At 42.3% G+C, this 18,989-nt stretch overlaps 1 protein-coding gene across 1 annotated transcript in view; it reads left to right on the forward strand.

The window, feature by feature from the left end:
• TBX15 (T-box transcription factor 15) overlaps positions 1 to 18,776 on the forward strand; it is a 126,451-nt gene extending 107,675 nt beyond the window's left edge. Inside the window, exons 7-8 of the mRNA XM_042455689.1 lie at positions 501 to 598; positions 16,604 to 18,776. Of these exons, the coding sequence (XP_042311623.1) occupies positions 501 to 598; positions 16,604 to 17,388 (883 nt within the window). The 3' untranslated portion in view covers positions 17,389 to 18,776. The remainder of the gene's footprint in view (positions 1 to 500; positions 599 to 16,603) is intronic.
• Positions 18,777 to 18,989: the final 213 nt, after the last annotated feature.

Here is an 18,989-nt window from a genome sequence, read left to right on the forward strand (position 1 = left end):
TTCTTTAGCTTCACGGTCCATATTTCAGGATGTCAGCCTGAGCCCTGAGTTCAGTTTCCAATCCTGCCACAGGCTTTGGTATGACCTCTGGTATCCAGCTCTCTCTCTCTCTTTGCATATGCTGCTTAATTTATTGGTCTGCCTCCCAGGGGTAGCCTGGGTTCAGCTCCATTACATCTGTGGCAGATTCACTTCTGCACAGCTTGGAAAAATCAGCTTTCTGATCAAAGAAGCACTGCAGAATTCATCTCTAAAACTCTTCATCACAAAAGATTGAATGGTTTAGGAGCCAAGAAGAGAATGATCGGGGAGGGGGGGGGATGTGGAAACATCTATTGTACCATTAAATATTTGGGTCATAAAAACTGCAGAGTTTTGCACAACATATGAATTAATAATGGCTGTCAAAATGACTCTCAGGTTGCATTCATTTGTTCAGGGAGATCTACCAGCTCACTGATATTTTGCTCTTTCCTCCCCCACCCTGCTTCATTTTACAGAACTGGGCTGGAGGCCATTATGGAAACCTATGCATTCTGGAGGCCCCCTGTGCGCACCCTCACCTTTGAAGATTTCACCACCATGCAAAAACAGCAAGGTGAGCCATTTTATAATGGGCACCAGGATGGTGGCAATGAAAGAACAGCAGAACTTTATAACATACATATGGTCACCAGCTGAATTCCTCGTCCTCCTTAGACATTTGACAGCTGGGCAAAGATAGAAAATAGAAGAGTACTATGTAGCTGGTTCATATTGGGCTACCCTCCCCTATGGGAAGGGAAGGAATGTCCTCTATTTTTATTGAATGTTCTACATTTTGCAGTGCCTTGTCCTCCTTTGTGGTTAGGGCATCTGGTTACCCTGGGTGAAGAGGCATCATGTTCCTGAAAATGTAGAGCAGGCTAGAGAAGACCACCAAGATATGGAGTTGATTCAGCATAAGGGGGCTTCATGTGTTCTTATGAGGAAGAACAACTAATAACTTAGTGATAAAAAGATGGTAGCTTAAATTAATCTATTTGGTCAACTTAGTAATGGTTGTTGGTAGTATGAAGAACATAGTCTTTTTTCAGCTGCGTTACTGAAAGTTTTAAATGGCTGGCATGCTGCTTCCTCTCATCTGGTTTCATCTCTCGTTTGCTGACAACAGAGATGATGTTGCTTGTTTGTCTGTTTACTGTTTCTGCCCAGCCTCCCTGCTGGTTTTGGCAGTTTCTTGTCACTTCCAAGGAACAGGGAACACTGTCAGGTGATTCCTGCCCTCAGCAAAGGCCAATTCTGAAATAAATCTTTGCAGTTATTCTTTCTTGGGAAAAGGGACAGATTCCACTGCATCCATCCCTGTGTCCCTTGGGGATTTCCATTCTGGCATGCAAACTATGCTCAGTGGTGGTCTTCTAAGTGACCACCAAGCAATCATGGCAAAGAGATGAGGGTCTTCTAGGGGATAAACAAGCAATAAAGTAGGGAGGAATGGTGTGATTTATTGCCTTCTCTTGCTTCTAAGCATGTCTGCATTATAAACCTGTATCAGTTCCATGCCAGCTTAATTATTATGGTTCCCTGCCCCCCTCCCAAGAATTGCAGTATGAGATAGATTTTAAGAATCTTTTGCAAGAGAGTCTTTGCTCTTTTCCTAGAAGCGCTTGCCATAGAATTTATTTATTTACCTAGAATATTAAATCCTTACTTTCTACCCTCCAGGTTCCCCCAGGACCAGTCACAATCCCAATGAAACCATTAACTCCCCCTCCCCTCTGACACAAGTCAGATTAAAACTATATAAACAGCGTAGTCAATTAAAAAACTAAGAGTGACTGAGTGTCTAAACAGACTGGCATGAAACGCCGGCATCGGGGTGGAGTGGGAGCATGGTGAACGCATACCACTTGCCCTGACTCCACCCTGATGCTGGCATGATGCCACATGCCTGACCAGACAGTGAGCGGTATCACACCGTTTCTTGGGCACAGCATTTAGACGTGCTGCACTGAAGTAACACCGAAAGGCTGCAGCGGTGGCAACATTTTGCTGTTCTAAAAAGGAGTGGCATTTACTGCTTCTTTTTGGAGTGGCAAACTGCCGGACTGGGACCGCAGCGTGCAGTTGCTGCGGTCCCGATCTTGTACTGAAAGAGGCAACAGGATGCCGCTCTATCAGGGTGGTCTGTTCAGGCCCTAAGACTCCTAATTTATTAGAAGGATAAACTAGTGGAAGAATTTGCTGGGGGAAAGGAAATATTATTCTAGTCCAGATGAGAATATAGACAAGGGTCAGAAAAGGAAGAATAGGAATTCTTGAGGGAACCTCACTGCAGATTAGTGGGTTGGTGGGGACACATTGGCTGGCCAGAATGCCATCTTCTGCCTAGTCACCAAGAAGATGGTAGATAAGAAGGTATTCCTGGCACCAGCTCCATCTTCCCTCAGCTTCTAGCTGCTATGAGTTCTTGGTGTGTTGACATGGAAAAGCAGCCACAAATATGGCAGGATACTAAATAATTCTTCAGCATTTATATCTCATTGTTGCACATATGTAGATGATCCATTCTTTGTGACAGCCAGTTTGCAGAGTTGTTTTTGTCTGGTTCTTTGCAATAACATTTCCTACACAAGGTGTACCACCTGCTGCCCTACTACAGAAAAAAACATTGTGTAATGGGCATATATATGATGGATTCTGTTAAATGGTGCCAATTTATGTTAGGGGTCAGTCACACCTAAGGTTTTTTGCACTGAGAAATTAGCATCTGTGAATCAATTCAAAATCGATTCACCACTCCCACTACGTTTTAAGGCAGCAAATCTCTCTGTGGTATTTAAATCCAATTTGAAGTTCTCATTTACCACCATTCCAGATCAAAATGGAGGCACCTCCATTTCCTGAATGGTGGCTGTGTTGTCCGAATCGATCCGATAGCATATTCACACTACAGGAAATCCGGATCATTGCGATTCTTAAATAAACCACTAAGGGATCCTGTACCAAATGCACTGGTTTAAATGGGTATTTCAGTGCCCCCCCCCCCACCAAACTGCACCAAGGCAACTCAGTGCCAGTGTGAAAGACCCTGAAATAACCTGGTTCCACACCAGGTTATTTGATAGTGTGAATGACCCCATAGATCTTTGGTCAGCAGAACTCCCATCACAATTAAATCGTTGTGGAAACATGGTTCAATGACCATTGCCACTGTACTCTAACAAAGTTTGGTTTCTCATGGTGCATTGGGATGCCTGTCCAGGGAAATATCAGTGAGTATGGAAGTCTTAGCACTGGACCACCATTACACTTCTGTGTCATGCTCTCCTGGTTTACCCAGCATATTCCTGCTGTACATCATGTTCACAGCTGCTCAACATATATAGTTCACATATCCTCAAAAAAAAAACCACCAGTTTATCAGTGGCTCTGTGCTTTGCTCTTATTTCCCTGTTGTTAAATCTCAGCTACTTTGTGAGTACAGAATCTCTTATGAATTATCATTGCTCTGAAGTGGCAGCCCCTGAGATGGGGTGTTGCTGTTCTTCCAAGACTTCTCTTATCCATGATAAGCCTCCCCCACAAAAGCAGTAGGCCATGATCTTTAGATCAAGGTGTCCATGGCCTCCCATGCTTTGACTTTGGAAGGATTCCTTTAACTCCTAGCCCTAAATGCTTATCTCTTTTTCCCATGGGTTGTGTGGTAAATAATGCTTTATGAGAAGAGCAGTCCAATGATTTCTGGCACTTTTTTTGTGTGTTCCTTTTTATAGTGTTCCTAAGTTATGTCTCTGGCTGCTCTGTAATGAACTTTCTGTGGACATCTGGTGCAGCAGGGGACTTTTTGGGCTACACAATTATAGCAATGTGATTCCACTTTAACGGACATTGCTGCATCTTCTGGGATCCTGGAATTTGTAATTTGGTGAGGCACTACAGCCTCTCCAGTTATGAAGCTAAGGAATTATAGCCCCATAATTGTGTAGTAAGAAAGGGCCCTAGGTCCTTTCATGCTTACATGGTGTGAGATCAATGTCTCCACTTGGTCCTTTCCTGGGCAGGATCAAAATGAGTATACATTTGCTTCCCTCCCACTTGTTGCCCTCTCACCAGTCTCTCTGCAAGATGTTTCAAACACAAAATGACATGGACTTTCTTTTGTCCTAGCACACTGGATTACCATGGTATATTGGGACAATTTTTGTCCCAACTGTTTTTGTATGTTTTTTTTAAACTTGGGAGCATTGTTTAAAACTCTTTAGCTGACAATGGCATAAAATACCTACTTTGTAGGTTTGATTCTGTGTGAATTCTGCAATGACATGTGACTCCGAAGTATTAGGTTATGTTTGTTAGGATAAATAATGTTTGTGAGAAAGCCAAAAAAGAAAAGGAAAGGGAAAGAAAACCTGAGAGACCAGAACACAACATGTCTTGCATCTTGTGTAGTGTGGCACCTACCTACTACCAAATTGTGTAAAATCATCCTGTGCCTTATAGGGTACAACCAGGAAAGGATTAAGCTATGATGGGTCCCTAAATGTTTAGGCCTCACAGCATTACCAAAAAATAAAGAAATCTATATGCTTCTTCTTTGGTGTGGGTGGAGGGGAGAAGTGACTTGGAGGCCTCTCACAATCTGTGGCTGTAAACAGTAATTTGCTTAGTTTATGTGTAAATCTGGCACTGGGTACAAGTGCAACTTATTAAATGAAATATGTGTTTGTGTGAACTAAGCTTCTGGGTGAACACTTTTGTATTTGAGGTTACTGTGGCATTCTGCACACTAAACAAGCGATTAGCCCTTGCATTTATATCTGCACCGATAACCTTCCACCCTGTTGGTTATCAGATAACACACTCATAGCAACTACAACAACTGCTGACATAGTCAAGTAATCTAAGGAAAGGAAAATATTTCATGTATTTTTAGCTTCTTTAAATGAAGTTTGGCAGCTGAAAAACCAGGAGGCAAGCCAGCACCATGTGACTGCTCAGCTCCCTGCAGACTTCCACCAACTGTTGCTTTGGCTGTTAGTCAAGATGGAATCAACTACATTTTGTCCCCATTTCAGAAGTCACTTGCTAAAATCATACAGTAAATGTGGAATGCTTTACATAAGGCTGCCAGATTGCAGGGCCTGGTGCTACATCTCCAGTATTTTTGGGCCATCTCTAGGCAGGAGGTGAGGGTGCAAATTCTTTAGTTTTTGTGGACTCAGCTCTAGGTAAGAGGAAAGGGCTGTGCGCAAATTTCCAGCTCAGCTAAGATAGCAGCAGCTTGCTGTATTTTGCAACCCATAATATATACTGTATATGGCTACAGTTTGCCAAGACTTTATGTGTGTGCCTGTTTATGTGTATCTGTGTTCACTTCGCTAGTTCATTTGTTTCCTCCCAAACATTAGTTTGTCACCAGGGCTCACCTTCTGCTCAGCCTACATCCTCTGGCTAGAAGCAAGTGGGCTAGATTAAATGTTCATTATAGTTAAATAGGTAAGAAAGAATAATCCCTCTTTTCACCCTGATTGGGAACACCCCCTTGGGCTATGATTTCTCTCTTAATTTTCAAACAGGGAAATGTGTTCTGTCTGTCTGAGTATGCCTCTGTTTCTCTGTGTGTCTGCATTTGAATGACAAGCTGTGGGCAATTGTGACTGGTACTTAGTGCATAATGATTAATGCTGTTACTTGAGGCCCTCCGTGGGTCTCAGGTTTTGGTCTGGCAACCTCAGATCCTGGAATGGTCCCTGAACTGGCAGCAATCTACTTTGTACCTATAGAATAGATTATACACATTGTATGAATTTTTGCTAAAGACTTGAATAATGGCTAAGTTACGAGACTTTTTTTTTAAAAAAACCAAAAACCTAAAATCACTCTCAGGAGTATTTTAGCTGCGTATTCCTTCTTGGTTCAGGAACCAGGTTGAAGGAGTTGGTTCTTGTGCTCCCTTCCAGGTCTAAGATTTTATAAATAATGTTTCATTACTCTTGCTTTTCTTCTTCTTTATTTGATCTATGCATAACATGAAGAACTAATTGCTTAACAGTAATTTATGTCTTCTTTTGCCTAGTGTACACAGTTAGCTCTTGAAGGAGCTTCCTGTAGCTCAGCATCTGAGTATGAAAAGCAAAATGCCTGCATTAAAATCCATTCCAAAGCAATGTTTGCTCACCTGATCTCCACCTCAAGGTGTTTCACAGCTAAACTGATCATCTCTGGGCTCATTAGCATTTTATGAGCCTTTGACAGATAGGAATACTAATCAATCTTTCCAAATAGCCTGCAAAGTAGGTGTAGCTTCTTACTAATGCCACTTACCTTTAGGAAAATCGAAGCCCAGAGAGTCAAAATGGCTTGTGTGCCACAGGACTGCAGCAATTGTGGTTCTCCAGTTGTTGTTGGACTGGAACTCAGGTCAGCTTCAGCCAGCTGGCAAATGGTGAGGCAGCTAGAGTTCAACAACACTCAGAGTGCCACAGCTTTCCCAGCACTACTTTACAAAAAGAAAACACAATTCCTTCTTGTGTAGCCTCTGGGGGAACCCATACACAGATATATACTTCCCATAATTGCACATGCTTTAGCATTTTTTAAAAAAAGATCTCTCTATGTTTCAAATGCTGTAGCTATTCACATCACTTCTTAGAAAAATTCCTCTTTCTGGCCTCTAATCGTTGACATTATCTTTCAGTTTGGATCAGTTATCTCACAATGGGGGTGTCTAAGGGTGTGGATAATGCCCATGTCCCTATTACCATTACTCTGTATCCCATTATCATGATTCCTAAGCTAGACTGATGGTGCCTTGCTAGACTGATGGCAGCTGAACATCCTTTCAGCTTGACAATGGGGATATCACCCATTTTACTGCATGGGAGAACACCGGAAGTCCCTGTTCCATTCCCCATCTGTCCCACAGAAGCCAATTTTCAACAGTTCTTGAAAATCGGCCTCTGTGGGATAGATGGGGAACAGAACAGGGACTTCCAGCAGCATCGGCACCATTCTTCCATGTGGTAAAATGGGTGATATCCCCGTTCCGTTCCCTTCCAACCCCCTTCCATTCCACTCCGGTCCTGTTCTCCAGGGCCCATTTAAAGGTGAAGTGAGGAGCAGGAAGCTCTGCTTTAGTTATTGTGTGTCCTCAGAGTTTGGATTGTTATGACGATGTTCCAGAAGAAGATAACTTAACTATACAGTTGGCTCTTCCCTTACATGGGGGATTCATTCTAGACCCCGCTGCATAAGGGAAATACCGTGTAAACTCAAGCCCCATTAGAAACAATGGGGCTCATTCCCGTGGCGTACCTTTCCGGTGTGGCTTCCAGTGTATGCTGGAAGCCGCGTATAGCGTGCCCGCATATGACGCAGGCACACTGTGTTTGAATAAATGTAGATTGTTGTACCATACTTAATAAAAATAAGACATCCCCTGAAAATAAGCCATAGTGTGTCTTCTTGAGGAAAAATAAATAGAAGACAGTGTCTTATTTTCAGGGAAACACGGTATGATTCTATCTTTCGAGATGTGATAGGCACCATTCAGACTGTATGCATTAGGCTATCTTTGCCTTCACTCAGCAAGGTCATGCTTCAGCTAACCAAATCTCTCCTAAACAAAATATATCTCAAGACCAGGTTGTTTCATGTCCCAGAACTGTTATGGTCCATGCCATGGGCCAGAGTTGGAGAACTCTGGAAATATAACTGGGAATGCATAGATTGTATACATTGAAGAACCTGCATCAATAACCCAGACACCCTATACTTCAGGCCAGATATTTAAGGTCGGTCAGCTGAAATAAAAGAGTAAAGAGACCTCCAACCACCAACTTTGACTTTCTGCCAGATGAAACCTTGGTAGCCATATCTCCAAACCTGCAGCCTTTACCCACAGGACCAAAGCCTTCATCTTCCAGACTGCTCTCCATCCTGAGAGTCACCTTCTCCTCCATTCCCAGATAACAAGCATGATGGGCTTGTTATCACATGGGAGGAATGTCTCTCAACTCCAAAAGAAAAGAAAGTAGGGCTAATTCGGAAATGAACACAAGTACATGGATGGTTATCACACCACAGAAGAAGACAGCGCCCATCCCAAAGCAAAATTAGTGCTAATGCAAAAGAAATTATCATAAGAGTACGTACCCTTTGTAGTCTAGAATTCGAATTAGCATCCCTGCACATGCGCAGTGAGGGCAGAATCGGATTGTAACTTTTTTACACTTCCAGCTAGGCTTGCTTCTGGTTCCCATGGTTTTGCCTTGTTTCACGTTATTTGTTTATTCATTACCCCTTATTTCACATTATTTAGGCAATTCACCAATTCAAAATCAGTCCAAAGCAACTTGCACTTGGTTTGAGCATTGGACTATGACTCTAGAATGCAGGGATCGAATCCCACTGGGTGACCTGGTGCAAGTCGCACTCTCTCAGCCTCCTCAGAAAATGGCAATGGCAGACCCCATCTGAATAAACCTGCCAAGAAAACCTTGTGACAGGGTCATGAGAGAGAAAGAGAGAGTCCTGGCCAATCCCTTCCCTCCAGTTGGAGAGGATGAGTTTCCAAAGGGAAAGAGCTGGAAAGGGCTGAGGGAGGGAGGGAGGGAGGGAGGCAGTGTGTGTGTGTCTCTGTGGGGAGAGCTGCTTCATCCTCAAAACAGCTCCAGGACTCCGAGAAGAAAGAAAAGCCCCCCTCCCACACACACACACCCTCTGGGCAGCACAATCGCCTTCACTTTTCCCACCCCTTTGCTCCCAGATGGAGCACAGGAGAGAAAATTGCAATCAGCAAAGGAGCTTGGGAATTGTAGTCTGATTTGAAGGCAATCCAAGGGCGACCGAGACATGTGTTCCATATCTGCCAAATTCAAATTGAATGCCACTTTGGAGTGGAACAGGATTTGTACATTCTATATTTCGCCAGATTTACACATCTCTCAGTTGACCCTGGATTGGGTTCGAATTGACTTAGCATTGACTTTGACTACATGTGATAACCTCTCATGCAAAAATGTGAAACCCCATGATTGCATCCGGGATCACACTTCATTGACCTTCCAATTTTCCCTGTGTGATAACATCCCAAAAGTTTCAGCATATGTGGAACTCCATCACCATTGATTCTTGGCTGTTTGACATCAGAGGAGGCTATGTCATCGAATTCAAAATTTATCCTCCAGTGAGACTTTTCCGATCAATGATCCCTTCGGCCATTCTGTTCCAAGAAGTAGATACCTTCTTGCAAAAGGAAGCAGTAGAGCCTGTACTGACATCGGAGGTGCATCAGGTTAGTTTCTCATAATGTTTCATCATCTCCAAGAACAATAGAAGATTGAGGATGATTCTGGACTTGAAAGGAATTAATTCCTACATTTGCCCATGATGCTTTAGGATGGTGACTTTTGTTAGTAAATTGATTATGCTTTTAGTTATTTGTGATTAAGAAGTTTAGTAGCAGCAGCAACACAGCAACAAGCATGTACTCCACAGTTATTTGGTAAAAACAAGATCTGAACTTCTGGCAAATAAACAGGATACACTGGTAGGTTAAAAGTAAACTTACTTTATTGTTACATCTAGGTTCTACAAAAATAACTAACCAGTAGAGAAAACTATACTTCGTAGAAGAATCCCTAGAGCTGACTCTCATGTGTGTAAGTAAGAAGAAAAACATCTTTAGTAGCAGAACCTAGTTTCTGCATCCATACTTGGTAAGAGCAGAGAGGAAGAGGACAGAGAACAAAGGGCAATAAACTTTATTGACCCCCCCCCAGAAAAGGGAGGGATATGGGAAATGACCTTTTCACAAGCAACACTGACCAAATGACCATGGAGATATACATCAATATTCCCCTTTCTCAAGCAAAGAAAACATAGATCTACAAAACAAGCATCGATGCTAATGCTCCAGAAACTCTATCCTCCACCCTGTCTGTGCAAAAGGGTGATTGGTTTGCCACTCTGGACATAAAAGATGCCTTATTCCATATTTCAATTTGGCCTTGTGACAGATGTTTCCTCTGTTTTGCGTTGAACTTTTTACTTTCTCTGTTGAATTGTGGCCTCTCTTCATCTTTAATTTGCTGTTACTTAGCTGCCACTTCAGCATATTTTCAGTTTCTGGGCAAGCCTTCTTGTTTTACACATCCTTTAGTTAGAAGATTTTTGAAAAGATACAAGCACTGACACCCAAGTGGGCTTTGGACCAATGGCATCTTATGATCCATGGTTGCTATCACAAAAGACTGCTTTCTTGGTTGCCATTGCGACTGCTCGGAGAACTGATGAGCTTTGTGCCCTGTGGGTGGACAACCCATATCTTCAGTTCCATCCAGACAAGGTTGTGTTTGAGTCCCATTACCTTCTTGCTGAAGGTGGTGTCATCCTTCCTTCCCAACCAGGACATTGTGTTGCCTTCCCTGTTTCAGAAACCTACCTCAGACTGTGAGAGACACTGGCACTGCCTCTCATATGGTATGGAAGACATTCAGGGCCAGCTCTAGGTATTTGGCTACCCTAGGCGAGAAATATTTTGGCACCCCTGTCACCCCTCATAATTATTTTCATCCCTTGATCTCCGCTGTTTTGTTTGTTAAAGCTAAACATGACATAAAATTTAGGTTCCAATCTCTCGTCATAGTATTGCGAATTAGTCAAAAAGCCAGTTTCGGTTTTTACAGGCTACTATTTAAATTGTGTTTGAAAACTATCAAATCATTTTTGACACAAGTTTAAATTATTTTTTTTATTACGAGAGTAAAAAAAGTCCATTTACTACATAGGTTAGGTTAGACTAAGTAGGTGAGATGACTAGGTTGGTTACAATTTTGTTTTGCTATTTAACGTTCTTTGCATTATTTTATTGTATAGGTTGGAGTGTTTAGTCAATATAAGTACAGTGGACCCTTGGTGTATGCTGGTGTTTAGTTCCAAGATCCCCCATGGATAACAAAATCCGTGGATGTTCAAGTCCCATTAAATATAATGACATAGCAAAATAGTGTCCCTTATAAAAAATGAAAAATCTAAGTGTGATATTTGAAATTTATACTTTTTTTGAACATTGTTTGATTACGGGGGGGAAAAGCCGCCAAGCCGCTCCTAAATTTTGCCGCCCCAGGCGGCTGCGTAGTTCGCCTATATGGATGAGTTGGCCCTGAGGACATTAGCCTTTTAGGTGGACAGGACTGCTGCCTTCTCTACCTCTCCCATATTATTTGATTGCTACTCAGAGTTGAGGAAGGGGCTGCTTATCTCCTTGCAAAGTTTCTTGAAATGGGTAGCATCAACAATCCAACTGTCATATGAACTGGCTTGAAGGGACTCCCACAACTTAGGTTTGAACTCACTCCACCAGGGCAGTTGCCCCTTCTCATCCCTTCCTAGGAGGTCAGTGTTCCGACTGAGGCCATTTGCTGTGTGGCTACTTGGTCCCAGCCTATGACTTTTATTTCATACTACAAAATGGAATTGAGATCCTGAACTGACACTGTATTTGGGAAGGCCATTGTCTGTTCATTTCTTCACTAGTTGCACTGAAGTAATGTTTTCTGAATGAATTCTGATTCTATCTCCTGAAGTATTTGGCTATCCTTCCTAATCTGGTGCCATCTGCAAATATGATAAGCATCTAATACATGTTCTTTGCTGTGAAGGATTTGCCTACCATTTCACAAACAAAATTGCTCAGATTCACTCTGATTTAGGCGGGTTACAAACTGCCACTTGGGACGTCCACAGGACGTCCCATTTTAAAAAAGGGGTGTCTCTTCTAGACGCCCCTGGCTCTAATACGGACTCTGTCCGTACAATATGGCGCCAGCCGTTCCACACGGCCGGCACCATCTTTACATATCGGACGCTGTGCGTCCGAACGTGTCGCAGCGTCTGTGACGTCGCGAATGCGCCCCTGGCACCTTGCGACGTCACAGAGGCGCTGCAAGAAGAAGCTCCATTTTGGAGCTTCTTTTTTGGTCCGTGTGGGAGCTGCGCAGTGTGGCTGCTGCGGCTCCTGCACGGAGCAAACGGCGGCGGTGGCAGACCGCCTCAAAGCGGCGGTTTATAACCCGCCTTAGATACCAGAGTTGATTCAGTTCCTTTAACTTGATGTGTTGTTGTTGTTATTAATTGCCTTCAAGTTGACCTGAACTCATGGCAAACCTATGGATGAGACATCTCCAAGGCCCCCTGTCTCCCACTGCTCTGCTAAAGTTTTACAGATTCATGCCCATGACCTTCTTAATTGAGCCTTGCCATTTGGCATGTGGGCTTCCTCTCTTCCTACTAGTCTCAACTTTTCTCAGCATTAGTGTCTTTTCTAATAAATTGTACCTTCTCATGATGTGGCTAAAGTATGACAGCCTCAGTTTGATCATCGTGGTTTCTAGGGATATTTTGGGCTCGATCTGGTCAAGGACCCATCTTATCCACTTTTTTCACTGTTCAACTTTCACACTTGTACCTTGTGATAGGGAATACTTCCATGCCAGCATTCTCTGAAGAGGCCAACCACAGATGCTGGCAAAACTTCAGGAATAAACTCTTTCAGAACATGGCCACATAGCCTGAAAAAAATCCACAAAAAACTATCGATGCTGACTGTGAAAGCATTTGACTTCACATTGGAATACGATGACTTGGACGGTTCTAACTTTCATGCTCGTTTGTATATTTTTACTCTTCAGAATCTTTTGTAACTCTTTCATGGCTGCCCTTCCAATTCCTAGTCTTCTTATTTCTTGACTGCAGTCTCCATACTGTTCATTGTTTGATCCAAGGTGCAAAAAACCTTTAAGTATTTTGTTTTCTTCATTGTCTAGATTCAATTTACAGTCCTTGGTCATTATTTTTGTTTTATTCATGTTTAGCAGCAAGAAACTTTCTATCTTGACCTCCCTCAGTAATTGTTCCAATAGTAATATTGTGTCATCTGCATATCTTAGATAGTTGATGTTTCTTCATCCTATTTTTACTCCTCTTCCTTCTGAGTCTAAACCTGCTCTTCATATGATATTTTCTGTGTACAAGTGTATTTGATGTGCATCAGATAACCTGAGAAATACACTTTAGGTTGTATAATTGATTTAATGGTCTTCTTTATATTTACTCTAATTTTTGATATTAGCAATTACTAATCTGTGCCACAATCTGCTCTGGTCTTGTTTTCACAAACATCTTCATCTTGTACTTTCAATGATGTAGTCTAACTGATTTCTGTATTAGATATCTGGTCATCATTACCTGAAGATTATATTGGCAACAAACATACTGTTGGAGTAGCTAATACCACAGAGGACAGGATGAAAATTCAGAATGACCTTAATAGATTAGAGAGCTGGGCCAAAACTAACAAAATGAATTTCGACAGGGACAAATGTAAGGTACTACACTTAGGGTGAAAAAATGAAATGCACAGATAAAGGATGGAGGACACCTGGCTTAACAAGAGTACAGGAGAAAGGTATCTAGGAGTCCTAGTAGAACACAAGTTGAACATGAGAACAGGGTGATGCGGCAGTTAAAAAGGCCAATGTGATTCTAGGCTACATCAGTGGAGAAGGTTAAGGGGTGACATGATAGCCATGTTTGAATATTTGAAAGGATGTCATATTGAGGATGGAGAAAGCTTGTTTTCTGCTGCTCCAGAGAATAGTTACAAGAGATTCCTCTTCAACATTAGGAGGAACTTCCTGACAGTAAAAGCTGTTAGACAGTGGAAGACATTCCCTTGGAGAGTGGTGGAGTCTCCTTTGGAAGTTTTTAAATAGAGGCTGGATGGCCACCTGTCACAGGGAGGCTTTGATTATGAGTTCCTGCATGGCAAGGGTTGGACTGGATGGTCCTAGAGGTCTCTTTCAACGCTATGATTCTATTATTCTGGCTTCTTATGCAGTAGGGGAAATAATAATAATAATAATAATAATAATAATAATAATAATAATAATTTGTTTTATTTATATACCGCTATTCCAAAGATCATAGCGGTGAACAGCAAGTAAGCTAATTAGCAAGTAAGCTAATTTGCCCCCAACAGTCTGGGTACTCATTTTAGCGACCTTGGAAGGATGCAAGCCTGAGTCGAGCTTGGGCCCTTTTGCTGGTCTTGAACTCGCAACCTTGTGGTTTTGAGTGAATGGCTGCAGTACAGGCATTTAACCACTGCGCCACAGTGATCCTCTCATCAATGAATACCTAATGAGCTTCCACAGAACCCCACATTTTTCTCATTGACATTTGAAAAGTACTGAATGTGTCCTGTTTGGCATCTATCCCCTGTCAATTTCTATGAAATTCCACCTCAGTGACATTATTGAGTATGCTGCTTCATAGAATCATAGAGTTGGAAGAGACCGCAAGGGCCATCCAGTCCAACCCCCTGCCATGACAGGCCTGGATATTATGGCTTAATGACAAGCTGTATAGAAGTGTACTTGCTATAATTCAATTAGGTAGTTCCAACTAGAAGAGAATAACTGGATCAATGGTATTTATAGGACTGTTCACCTATTATTCAGCAATTAATTTAATGTATTTACTCTAGAATCAAAGTCATGCCCTCCTCCTCCTCCTTCCTCCAAAAAGGCTGTCCTTTCTCTACCTGAGAGATCAGGCAAAAAGCCTCCCAATACATCTTGATGCCCAAGAAAACCACCAGACTGGCTTAAACCATTAATCCTTAAATAATTATTATGCAGCTTGCAAAAAATGTTCAACCGAGACTTCACAACTTAAGGGCTTTGGAGAAGCTAAACTGTTCAAGAATGACATGATTGTCACCAAGATTGACTTGAAATTGGGACAAAACAGGTTTGGAATTAATTAAATGCATATGGCAGTGAGATGTTAAGAGGCTGAGTTGGGAGGATCCCAAAATCTATCAAACACTTTACCCTGACTTTAATAAATATAGTTGAAGTTGATCCAGAATCTCATTATTAAAAATATGTGGCTCTGCTTCTCAACTTTAATGAAGAAACATTTAGGAAAAAAGACACAAGGATTCTAGTAACTATACACTGGTCATTTTTCAAGGCTACAGGAGCTGTTGCTGGGCCCTGTGTGCAATTTTGTTTCCCACACAACACAGAGATCCTAACAGTGCTAATAATGGTTAGGCAAGTGGTGGATTTCACAAGATGCACCCCGTGATGTATGCAACAGATAAAACAATCCATTCAGTGTCCTGTTAGTATCCTCAGATGTTTCTTATCTTGTACCATCCTTCAAAGGGGCAAAGTAGATATTACAGCAATATTACATGTGTCTGGATATATGTTGTGCTGGCTGGGAGTGTGATGGAGGATGTTTTAGGCAGGGGTACTTAATTCTTTCCTTTACTATCCCACAACCGCCTTCTGAAATGCTTCTCTCCATTTCTTTGAGGGAGCACAAAAATAGGACAGTTTCAAGCTCCTCTTTTATCTCCCTATTTTGTTTTTAAATCCGACAGCAACTATTTTTTTCTTGCAGGAAGTCAATAACAATCCAGTTTACATGCAGAACTACCACCATCACCTCTATATAAGATTAACTTGTGACCTTCCCAAATCAGTGCACTAAAAGATCCACTGACAAAATGTGTCCAGGGACTATGTGACTGGATTCCAGTGACTCCCAAATCCAATTGTCCACATTCTGGGGATAGTTTTCACCGGTGTGTAAACCTGAAGGAATCTAATTGCTGCTTTTGTAACCACGGCCACTTGCTCTCCTCAGATGGCATGGCTACACCTGCTGCTTTTAGTAAGGAAACACTAAGTAAAGGAAGCTCTGTCATTTCCAACACAGGGATACTATGCAGTGCAGACAGGCCAGTGGCAGACGCCTTACTACAAGAGGTGTTCAGCCATTGATAACAAGTCTTCAAAGATTTAGGATCCCCATAAGTAAGGTGAAATTTCCATGCTGTTGCCCAGGTAGTCTCTCTTGGATCTTAGGCTGGAGACATAGAATTGTTTTTAAGAGAATTGTTTTGGCACTGCCAGACTGGATCTACACAACAGTGACCATGAGTAGGCAAAGTGTGGCCCTTTGGTTGTTTTTGGCTCCACAAGCCCCCGCCCCCCCCCCCATGTCAAAAATATACTCTAGGTGTGTATTTCACCACTTCTGGAACACCCAAGTCAAGACCAGACTTGAAGAGTTATGCCTATTTACCATGCTGAAGGGAGCTGATGTAAAGGCTTTGCCCCTTTTCCCTTTGCCTGGTTGTCCATATATCCACAGTAAGGGCTTCTGGAGGCCAGCGGCTGTTAACCTTGCCCCTAGGCTGGGATACATCATTAGAGCGGGATTGGCAAGAGAAAAATCCCATTCTTTCCCAGTTCAAGCTTCATTGAATTGTTTACTGCAGACATGCTTCTGCAACCCAATACCAAAAGTCTCCTCTACCGTCCTCTCGATTCCAATGGTGCTAAAAACATCCAGCCAGATAGAGAACAAGGAGGAAAGTTGGGGCTGGAAGATGTAAAACAATGTAATGTAATAAGGAGCTTCATTGTCAGATGATTTCTTAACTGAGAGATGCCTGTGCAGGTTTGTCAGGCGCATGTTATTTACCTACATTTTGCATTCACAGACTGTTTACAGTTATTTTTGGTTTGTTTTTTAGGGGGCAGCACAGGAACTTCCCCAACGACTTCAAGTACAGGGACCCCCTCACCCTCTGCGTCTTCTCATCTCCTTTCTCCATCATGTTCGCCACCAGCCTTTCATTTGCCTCCCAATTCTTTCAACGTTGGTTGTCGTGAGAGCCAAATTTGTAACCTGAACCTCTCTGATTACCCTCCATGTGCAAGAAGTAACATGGCCGCCTTGCAGAGCTACCCTGGGCTGAGTGACAGTGGATACAATCGGCTCCAGAGCGGTGCAGCTTCTGCCATCCAGCCCTCTGAAAATTTCATGCCTCAGCGGACTCAGTCCTTGATCTCAGGAATGCCTACTCCTTCTTCACTGCCTAACAATAGCAAGATGGAGGCCTACAGTGGCCAGCTGGGGTCCTTCTCAACTTCTCAGTTCCAGTATGTCATGCAAGCAGGCAACTCTGCCTCCAGCTCTTCTTCTTCACCAATGTATAGCGGTGGCCACATGCAGCAGAGCTCCTATAATGCCTTTTCCCTTCACAACCCATACAATTTGTATGGATACAATTTCCCAGCTTCTCCAAGGCTGACAGGAAGCCCTGAGAAACTGGCCACTACCCAAAGCACTTTACTTTGCTCTTCGCCTTCCAATGGGGCCTTTGGAGAGAGGCAATATCTCTCAGCAGGGATGGATCATGGGATGCATGTGATCAGTCCTCCCAGCAACAGCCAGCCAACAGCCAACGCCTGTGAGAATAGACAGTATGGGGCTGTTCCAGGACCTTCCTCACAAATGTCTGTGCACATGGTTTAATTGGTGCAACTCATTCTCTTTGTCAACAATGAGCAAGAATCACATTATTTCTATTATGGTGATCTCATCCCTGTTGCTTTTCCATATGAACGAGGATGCGTATTTGAATGATGTGTATTTGAAATCTCTAGCTGCACTCCAAAGAACCTGACAGCTGCAACTGGAATGGAAAGGCTTGTGTAACTGAATAGCTTCTTCTCCCAATGGAGTCTTTTAAAAATGGCATAATCTGCAAAACAACAACAGAAGTAACAAGCAAGGGCGGGTGTGGGGTGGGGAGACCTATATGGTTTATGCAATAATTGTCTGAGCTTAATATGAACTTGTCACAACAGTGGAAGTCCAGGGTGCCTGCTGTTTCTTCCACGTTTCCCAGATTCAACCAATAGTCCCTGGTGACCTCATCTGATAATGTTGCACTGCCTTTAAGAGGCCATAACTGTTGTAGCTTCATCTTCTCTTTTCTTGCCATCTATCAATCCACAACCTTCTCTCACCCACTGTCGCAAAAGAACATTGTATATGAACTAGAAATCCTCTTCCTTGTGAGATTTCTGCCTTTGCCACCTTTGGAGTTTGTTGTGCTTTCCATAGAAAAATAAATTTTCCTTACAGAAGCATGTCAGGCTGAAAGGTGGTGAGAAGGAGAGAAGCCATTAAGGTTAAAAAAGCTTTCTGTAATTTTGCAAGGAATTTGATAATATGCTTAATAGGAGAAGGAGGCAAGATCTCTGATATATGGTATCCCATTTTGAAAATGCTGTGAAAAGAGAAATAGTTTTTATTTGTGCATTCAGTGCCTATGTAACATTAGAAAAGAAATGGCAAGCCAAGTGGCAAAACATTTACCACTCATAGAAACCAGTGGTAAGAAAAGAAATTTTCCAGACTGAGTTAATATTGAATGGTGGCCACAAATATGCTCTGAGAATACACTTTTTTAATCCAATTGCCTTGCAAATACTACAGAAAAATGTTAGCCCATTAATGTCAATGATAATCATTACCCTTGTCCAGTCTGCCAGTTTGGCCAAGAAGTATTACCTTCTAAAAATATTGTTCTCTTGTTTTTTCCAACTCTGAGAAGTAAGCAAACAAATAATGTTCAAGCTAAGAAGTTTAAAAATGTGTGAAAATCCAAATACCTAATGACACAATACAGAAACTACAGAATAGCGATTTGTTTTGGTGTGTTGTAGATAAATGTATTTATGTCTCTAGAGCGTGGGGGAGGGAGGGAATTCAACATTATGAATATTAAAGAGGGTTACATGGGCATGTAAAATATATATTAAGAAAGAAAATGTATAAAGCTTTGCCCTGTGCAGGGAACTCTTGTTTCTAGGTGAAAAGAACAGAACTGGTGCAAAATAAACCTTTGTTCCTTTTGTGGTTTGTCTCTCTGGAAGTAAAAGATTTCAAAGTGCTGGTGTCATTTTGCTTAGAATTATAGAGCTGGAAGAGACCACAAGGGCCATCCAGTCCAACTCCCTGCCATGCAGGAATGCTCAATCAAAGCAAACCTGACAGATGGCCATCCAGCCTCTGTTTAAAGACCTCCAAGGAAGGGGACTCCAGCACTCTCCAAAGGAGTGTGTTCT

The sequence above is a fragment of the Sceloporus undulatus genome, chromosome 2, assembly GCF_019175285.1.
Source record: "Sceloporus undulatus isolate JIND9_A2432 ecotype Alabama chromosome 2, SceUnd_v1.1, whole genome shotgun sequence".
In the NCBI taxonomy this organism is placed as follows: Eukaryota; Metazoa; Chordata; class Lepidosauria; order Squamata; family Phrynosomatidae; genus Sceloporus; species Sceloporus undulatus.